At 50.2% G+C, this 8,914-nt stretch overlaps 2 protein-coding genes across 2 annotated transcripts; both read right to left on the bottom strand.

Moving 5' to 3' along the window:
* Positions 1–3,588: 3,588 nt before the first annotated feature.
* On the bottom strand, positions 3,589–4,670 carry LOC100900630 (elongation of very long chain fatty acids protein 4-like). The gene has a single exon (XM_029110966.1). The coding sequence runs from the start codon at positions 4,492–4,494 to the stop codon at positions 3,589–3,591; it is 906 nt and encodes a 301-aa protein (XP_028966799.1). The 5' UTR covers positions 4,495–4,670.
* A 2,909-nt stretch (positions 4,671–7,579) lies between these two features.
* Positions 7,580–8,512, bottom strand: LOC100907169 (elongation of very long chain fatty acids protein 7-like). The gene has a single exon (XM_029110968.1). It carries the CDS (start codon positions 8,510–8,512, stop codon positions 7,607–7,609), a length of 906 nt encoding a protein of 301 aa, XP_028966801.1. The 3' UTR covers positions 7,580–7,606.
* Positions 8,513–8,914: the final 402 nt, after the last annotated feature.

The following is an 8,914-nucleotide window of genomic DNA, read 5'->3' as shown; positions in this document are numbered from 1 at the left end:
TCTCTGTATGCATATCGAAGCCGTGGAATTCGAGACTCTATTCGGATCTTCAGATAAGTCAGTAACCTCCGGCGCCCGTGAGCTGGATGACTGGAAAAATTACTACCGTCCTGTTGCAAAGCACCAGAGGAAATGTGGCTTCAGACTGCGAGCGGCATCCGAGTCGGGAGCCTTCATATCAGGCTCCAGAACAGGAGAGAATAATCTTCCGGCGGGACATGGTTCTGTATTCACTGTTCGTGGTCAGAATATTGGGGACTTTCCGGCGAGATGAGCAGCCTGCATTGTATTGATTCGAATTGAACAAGGACCCCAGAGGAGTCCTCACTGTCGAATTTCTGTGTGTTTGAGCAAGAGTACGGTGTCTATGTCACGCTCTGCAAACCCTCCACCTGCTTGTGACAGGTGACACGTATCATCAGAACTTCCTTTTCACTGTGAGTGATTTGCCGACCAGAGCAGACAATTTTTGCGGTCTACCAGTCGGCCCAAGCGGAATATGGAACGACTAGCGGGTTTAAGTATTGATGTCTGAAGTGTGGCTTCCGTGGGCAGCTCCGTCGCTCACGCCGACTGTGAAGGGTGAAATGGAGGAAGATAAGTGGCGGGGCGACTGTGACCGACGATTGAGATTACGACATCCAAATTCGGTAGCCCTCTCAGGACCTATGATCTGCTCCGCAAATTTTTTTTCTCCGTCCGGATCGGGGTCATAGGCGGTTTCTCGATGGGTATCTCCCTGATCCCGCAAGAGGAGCAAAAGCTCTACACGTTGAGCGCGATGCGACCGAGTCGGGTGTCGAGGGAAAAATATCATTCTTGTAGAATACGCTAGACCAGTAATGGAAGAAACCATTTAGGCGTCCTGAGCCGATCTACCATTCCGAGCACCGACCTGCCACTGAGCTCACGACGGAGTCCCGCAGCTCAGTTTTTCGCATGGACCGAAAGAAGTCAGAAGTTGGCAGTATTCTTCGTCCTCTCTTCACCGTATAGTTCTTCCGAGCTGCCGTGCGGCATACATTGTAGGCCACAATTTTCAGCTTGCCTGGTCGCTTAGATATTCTGACGCCAGACTGCATCAGTTATGCTTGGAGCCAAGGCCGTTCTTCCGAACGCTGTCTCAATGGCACAATTGAATCTTCTTCGCCGTCAGTGACAGCACTGACGCCGGAATCGGCTGCTTCGACAGCTTCGGAACCCTGAGTTGGGATTCAAGACTCCAACGCTGCTCCGTTCGAGCCAAGAGGCAACACCGATATGTGATGGCAATAATTTCTTTAACTCAGAATATTTGGAATAGACCATCATCTTCCAAGAAAGCAAATGAATGATTGTTCCGAAAATCGTCGCTTGCAAGTCCTCAGCAGCCCAGGGCTCTGGGTAGGTGGAGCCCTATTCGCGCGGCTAGCCACCAATGAGGCGCTCTGCTCCAGGCTCATTCGGAGCAGTGTCAGCAGTTGATTCTCTACGGATTAATCACTAGTCTGTGTTGTCAGTTGCGGAACTCTTAAAGAATCGCAATCTCAGGTGCTGGTTGGGGTCTCGCTTGCCTGCCGATCAGATATTTCGCAAGATCACACCGCGATGCCCGGGAGGGGACCCGGGACAGTCCTCATTCTGTTGTGGTTCGGAACACTTCCAATTTCTGCGTAGTGATTCTGAATGACGGGGCAAGGATTATTGGAGCCTGGTTTATCCCCATGAAACTCCGTGAGCGATCCGTGGACAACTGGTCCGATCCCCATCCCTCGCTGGCCTTCCGCGATCATTGACGGTGCCCACCGGAACTTTCGGCGGTCTCCTTTTTTAAGCAATGACTCTGGCATGAGAGATTTGAATACAGCCGCCCGGAGCTTCTGGTCCCAAACTGACGACACTTGGCTGCTGACCGCTTGCTGGGCAATTCGTGACCCGATGACTCCAGAACTGAGTAATGTATTGAACAAACAAGGGTCATAACCGCAATTCCAAATCTCCCTTAGCTTTTGCCAGCTTGTTGATGGAGTGGGCTTCGGTTTAGATACGAAAAATGTTCCGACGCGCCATAGACGAGACCCTTAGGATGCCCGGTGTTGAAATTCTCACCGAAACCGATTATGTTTTCTCGAAAACCTGACTTGCGTCCAACTTAGTGGCCACTATCGCTTCATTGCAGACGGCTCTTTTGGAGGAAAGACTGATCCGACCCCGCGACTTCACCCTGGACAGATGACGGCTGTCAGAATGAAGCAACTCAAAATACTCATACGGCGTGCTGGGATTTACGATCATTATTTACTGTGCGATGTTCTATTCTTCTCTTACTATACATATTGTACGCCCAAAGTTTTATTATATGATAGAGACAATGATGAATCGCGGCACTCGCGGCTCCGATACTTTCTTCTCCGCAAACCACATGAGGGAACGCGTTGGCGCTCCCTCCTGGGCATAAACGGGAATCTCCCGTTTCGGTCTCGGTCTCTCGGGAGCTGGCGTCCCCGAGTGTTTTTCGAGGCTCGCTCTTTGTCGGGCTCATCTTCGATCAGAGCTGTCCTCATAACGGCTGTACACTTCTGCGTATCGAACACGTATCCTGCCAGAGGCGTGATCAGCGATGGCGACTTCCCTCGGTCCGAGGGTCCACTGATCACCAGTATATATTCTAGTCCGAAGAGGCATTCGTCAGGCCCAGAGCTAGTGTTTCTAGAACTCAATCAACACTTCGCCATTCTCAGCTGACAACTTCTCCCGAGGATATTCTATAGTAAGCGGTAAACCGTTGATGGAGTATCCTCTGATCCGATGTAGGCAGGGCGAGTTTGATGAATACTAGATTTCGGTTGGGTAAGCTTAGTCCTTAGGTCGAGGATTGGCCACTCGCTCCAGCACTGACTACACTCGAAACGTGCCCAGGATTCTCTCTGGGGGACCAAACAGTCTTCCATTTTTCTCAACTTCAGGTAACTGTTTCTACATCCGTAACTTTCCAGTCCCGATTCTCGAAATTCAATAACTTCCGGATGTCATTCCGAAAAGTATCACTCCAAAAGTCGATCGGATAAGTATAGAGCTCTCGGGGAGGCCATGGCCCTTTCCCCCTTCCCTCCAGCACACACGACTGTACTACACTGTTAGTCCTCGAGTAGGAGAGCAGGAAACGGAGGCGCTGCGTTTACACAAATATATCAGTATTCTCCTGTGTATTTATTAAATTGATGATAAATTGGTTGCGGGATGCTCCTTTTCGTGCCCGACTCGGTACAGGATGTGAGCTGAGAGAGCAGCGCGCGACAGGCGTTCTGCTGGCCGCCTCTCTCATCGAAGTACGGCTGGGAACGCGGCTCAGGAGATTGATGAGAAGTAGACAACCCTCTCGGAACGGTGTCCATCGATATTGCTCAAATTGAACGATCTAAATACTCTTGGGAGATGAGCCCTGCGATTGAGTGAACCTGATGTGTTTGCGCTTGCGATATAGCTGGAGAGAAGGCGTGGTGTCCCTCGGGCCGAACTCAGGGCGTCTCCATCTAGATTAATAAATTTAAACAACATGGGGAACACTCGGAACTCTCTGGACCCAAGCGTGCGCGGGATTCTTCCGCCTCAATTCAATTTCTTGATCTCTTCGAATCTGAGCTTGTCCCGACTTGTTGCTAGGGCTCGTTCTTTGAGAGGTACATTTTTGATGAGAGCTGTCTTCATGGCTTCTGTGCTCCTTTTCTTCAAGTAGGTATGAACGTAGAACCTTGAGAACATCGCCAGGAAAAATATGACGGGAACGATAACGACCGCCACATGATCCAGTGGGATGGAGCACCGGGAATCGAAGAGCGGCACTAGAATGTGCACCATGCAGAAGATGAACTGCAGCAGCTGTAGCTGAGTGAGATACTTCTTCCAGAAGAGGTACTTCTCGAAGCGTTTTCCGAACGATGCTAAGAAATAGTACGTGTACATGATCACATGCACGAACATGTTTATGGCTGTGCCGGCCATTGGTTGCCCTCCGTAACCGTGCGACGCCCCGTACCAGCCGATGAATACCACGAGGCAGTGATGTGACACGTGGAGAACGCTCACATGGTCGAACTTCTTCCTTAGAACGAAGAATATCGTGTCCAAGAAATCTATTATCCGCACGAAGGTGTAGAAATACAACGCGGTCACTAGCTCCATCGCTTGCTCACTCCGATCGGTGTAGTTTATGCTTTGGCAATAGAGTGAGTATCCACCGCCTAAGTAGGTCCTCGCTAACAAGTATTTGAGCATGAGCGCGTTGATGAGCACCATGGCGAAGTTGTAGACTCGGATCACCGGTTTGAGATTGTCGAAAGGTGGTCGATTCTTCATCCATCGGGGCCCGGCGATCTTCGCGACGTAAACGTATCCTACCAAGAGGGCTATCAGCGCCGGCAAGTTCCCCACCAAGAACCAGCCATCGGTCCGAGGGTCCACAGGTGACCAGAATACGTTCGTGTCCAGGAGCACTTTCGTCAGGCCCAAAGTCATTATTTCTGAGATTCAACAACACCTCTTCATTCACGGTTCACCACACTTGAGAATCTCCTCTCCCGATCTGTAATCCGCTGATAGTTGATCCTCTTATTGGATGAAGCTTGGGCAGAACTGATCGACGAACCTGATGGTGACTAGACCTCAGTCGAGTTTTGCGTCGAGTGAGCTGGGTCGAGATTGACCGTTTGCTCACGCACTGACTCCACTCATAGTCATCGAGGAATGGAGCAGAGGACGGTGGCGCTGCTTCACAGGGAGGTTTCGGAACTCTTCTGTATTTATTGAGCGCACGTGGAGTTCTTCTATACTTGTCTGACGCGGCACAGGATGTGAGCTGAGAGAGGAGCACCCAACAGGGGTGCTCCCCCGAGGAGCACCCCTATGTCTGTACGGATAGGTACGAGTGCGGTGGAGTTAGCGTGGGCAATTAATGAGAGAGACAAAACCGTCTCGAGACGGTGCCGATTTGTGATATCGGAATCGTACAGCCTTGATTGCTCTACGGAGAGAACCTTCGCGATCATGCATCTCCCGAGAGAAGTCGGTTCAGCTTGGGCTCCCCCGGGCTAAACTCAGTGCGCTTCTATCGAGATTCATGAATTGAAGAAGATTCTCTCGACTCAGTTTACTAGGATCGCTCCTGAGCTGTAGCAGAAAGCTTGTTCTTCGTCAGAAATATCTTTGGTCAGAACTATCTCCATAGCATCTGAGGTCCTCTCCTTCGGCCACGTATGAACCTGGAAAACACTGCCAGGATGAATAAGAGGGATGCGATTACAACTGCCTCATCATCTGGCGGGTACAGATCGGCGAACTATTAGACGAAGTCCGGTCAGAAGTGCAGGCTCACACATCGTGTTGCGGTTTTCTGCCACGCTAGGCGGCGGAATACCGGAAGCGGAGTCGCCTGGTGAAAGGGTCCGTCGACGCTTCTCCAAGGATTCGATGTCCACGCAGAATAACGCTGCTGTTTTTCGGGAGCCCCCCTACACTCGAGCAAAGCGCCCCCTCTAATGAACCCCGATCCCCGAGCTTTTCCCACCTGCTCTAGATGATGATCGAATCGAGACGCGGAGATCAAGAGTAGGAAGGTCGAGAGGGAAAGGTCGAGAACAGAAAGCTTCTGGGTTTCCAGTCTCATCTGACGCTGCTGTTTCTGGTTCATCCCCGATGCTGGCGCATGGAAGCATGAGCAAAACTTCAGGAACATCATCCATACGGATGAAACTGGGAGGCACCACGGTTCGTGGAGTTTTCGTCTGCCGTGGTCCGAGTTCGCTGATCTCGTTGTGAATAGCAGAACAGTATCCTGGGTAGACAGAATTTTACTGCGCGTCTCCTCGCTCGAGCAAGGACCCAACGAAGAGCGACAGATCGGGTCGAACCCTCGAGCGCTGTCTGAATCGGGTCTCAGAAAAGCACCGTAGTGGTCGTGGGACTTCATGGTTTCATCGCTTCTCCTTTTGAGCCCACTTTCGTTTCAGTGACTGCTCCTCCGAATACACAGCTCGAAGATTCCGGCAGACTTCTCAGGATTTCTTCGTGATGGCTCTCCCCTACAAGCTCAGTCCGTGCAAGCGGATTGGCTTCGCTGTCTTTTCGTGTGGCTGATCCCGGTCATATTCATACATTCATACTGGGGCCTCCGGTAATTTGGGAAGGGAGGAACTCGATGAGAATGAATTTCTGGATCTTTGATCGTTATGCTATAGACTATCAGAGCTATGCAGAGCTATACGCGCATCTTACATGGATTACATAGAAGGTGCGCGCATCATCTTGTGACTTAGGGTTGTAAGTTCTCATCAGGCTCGACTAATCGTCGAGAATGTTCCTTTGGATGACTGCGAGGTCGGCGGCGAGGCTTCGAGGACTTTACTGTTTTCGGTAGGCCATCGAATTGAAGCACCGAGTGAAATGACCTCCCGAGCCTTGGGTCGCCGGGAATATTGGTCATTGTTCCGTTGAGACTTGCACACGTAGAATCCGGAGGCAGAAATTCTAGTCCTTTCGGCACAGACTCGTTCTCGAGTACCTCGGTCAAGATAAAGGTGTGAACATCAGCTGTCGACATATCTGAGACATCAAGATTGAATTCCAGAACAATAAACTATGTATCGATTGGATCAAGGAGGATGCTACGTGCAATCGTATCAGCCCGTTCAAACCCTTCCTCTGCTGTGGGGATTCTCCAATGAACAATTTCGCCTGAAGGATGTCGATGACTGCTTCGCATCGCTTGTCTTCTTGGACGGATGATTGTAATCGGGGACTCGAGTGATTGAATTCAGCAGCTGTTGAATTTAAGCGAGTATCGGCTGATCCGGCGATGCTCGAAGAATCACGATCTGTGGATGCTCGCTGAATTTTCGGATCTCCAAAAATCTATATATCGCAGGAATTTCTCCAGAACTCGGCGTGGACAGTAGCTGCTCCGAAGATTGACAGAATTGGAGACCGCTGCTGGTCGGTCATGAGATACTGGCACTCACCGGGGCAGCGGAGACCCAATAAATTATTCAGTGTGCACGGATGATTTCTGTTGCGATAAAACGAGAAACAGCTGATGAAGTGATGACTAGATTTTGGTCGAGTCTTGCGTCGAGTGAACGAGGGTAAACCATGCACTGGCTACGCTACTGGCCCCCGAAGAATAAAGCAGGAAACGAAGGGGCATCCTTGACACGGAGGCATCAGTACTCTTCTGTATTTATTGAAGTCATGCGGAGTGCTTCTATACGTGTCTGACTCGTTACAGGGTGTGAGCTGAGAGAGGAGCACCCAGCGGGGTTCTGGCGACCCCCTATCTAAGCGGGGACATTCACGAAGCCGGTAGAGTTAGCTCGGGCATTTTGTGTCAAAGAGATAATCATCTCGGAGCGGTGCCAATCGATGGTGTTGAAATCATGGAGCTTTGATTACTCTACGGAGATGACCTTCGCGACTATTTGAACCTGATGGAGTTCTGCTTGAGAGAAGTCTATTCGGCATGGGTTCCCTCGGGCCCACGTCAGAGCGTCTCCATCCAGATTCATGTTTTTCAGCGCATCAATTAGGAAACGCGCGGGCATTCAAACCTATGCATATACATAATTATTCTTTCAATTTAATTTAATTTCTTGTTCTCTCTGAAGCTAGGCTGCTCCCGGGCTGTCGCTAGGGCTCTTTCTTTGTCAGGTATATCTTTGATGAGAGCTGTCTTCATAACTTCTGTACACCTTTTTTTCAGGTAGGTATGAACGTAGAACCTTGAGAACATCGCCAGGAAAAATATGACGGGAAGGATAACGACCGCCACATGATCCAGTGGGATAAAGCATTGAGGTTCGAAAACCGGCACGAGAATATGCACCATACAGAAGATGAACTGCAGCAGCTGTAGCTGAGTGAGATACTTTTTCCAGAAAAGATACTTTTCGAAGCGTTTTCCGAACGATGCTAAGAAATAGTACGTGTACATGATGACATGCACGAACATGTTTACGGCTGTTCCGGCCATGGGTTGTCCTCCGAAACCATGCGACGCTCCGTACCAGCCGATGAATACCACGAGGCAATGATGCGACACGTGGAGGAGGCTCACATGGTCGAACTTCTTCCTCAGAACGAAGAATATCGTATCCAAGAAGTCGATTATCCGTATGAAGGTGTAGAAATACAACGCGGACACTAGTTCCATCGCTTGGTCACTCCGATCGGTGTAGCTTATGCCTTGGCAATAAAAAGAGTATCCACCTCCGAAGTAGGTTCTTGCTAGTATGTACTTTAGCATGAGCGCGTTGGTGAGCACCATGGCGAAGTTGTAGGCTCGGATCACTGGTTTGAGATTGTCGAAGGGCGGTCGATTTTTCATCCATCGGGGTCCCGCGATCTTCGCGACGTACACGTATCCCACGAGAAGGGTTATCAGCGCTGGCAAGTTTCCCACCAAAAACCAGCCCTCGGTCCGAGGGTCCACTGGTGACCAGAATACATTCGAGTCCAGGGGCACTTTCGTCAGGCCCAGAGCCATTGTTTCTGTGATTCAATAACACTCCCTCATTCACAGCTAGCAACACTTTGTCGAGAATCTTCTCTCCCGATTGGTAATCCGCTGATGGATGATCCTCTTATTGGATGAAGGTTGGGCAGCACTGATCGACGAACTTTTTGTCAAAGTCCGGTCAGAACTGCAGGCACAGACATTGTGTTGCGATTTTCTGCTAAGCTGCGCGACGAAATAGCGGGAAAAAAGAGTCACATAGGGAAAGGGTTCATCGACGTGAGAACGCGCTACTTCAACTGACTGCCGCCGCATCCACGTGAATCCGGCTGCTGCTTTGAGGTAGACTCCTCTCCACTCGAAAAGAGTGTCTTCTCTAAAGATGGATTAGATGAACTCGAGAGATTTCGAACATTGCAGCACAATATGAAC

The sequence above is a fragment of the Galendromus occidentalis genome, unplaced genomic scaffold (genome assembly GCF_000255335.2).
Source record: "Galendromus occidentalis unplaced genomic scaffold, Mocc_1.1 scf7180000077183, whole genome shotgun sequence".
NCBI lineage: Eukaryota > Metazoa > Arthropoda > Arachnida > Mesostigmata > Phytoseiidae > Galendromus > Galendromus occidentalis.
The sequence above is the reverse complement of the archived record's forward strand: the minus strand, read 5'-3'. Positions and strand labels throughout refer to the sequence as shown.

Coding starts and splice junctions, on each gene's coding strand:
- LOC100900630 (XM_029110966.1), bottom strand. CDS start 4,494: ATGACTTTGGGCCTGACGAAAGTGCTCCTGGACACGAACGTATTCTGG.
- LOC100907169 (XM_029110968.1), bottom strand. CDS start 8,512: ATGGCTCTGGGCCTGACGAAAGTGCCCCTGGACTCGAATGTATTCTGG.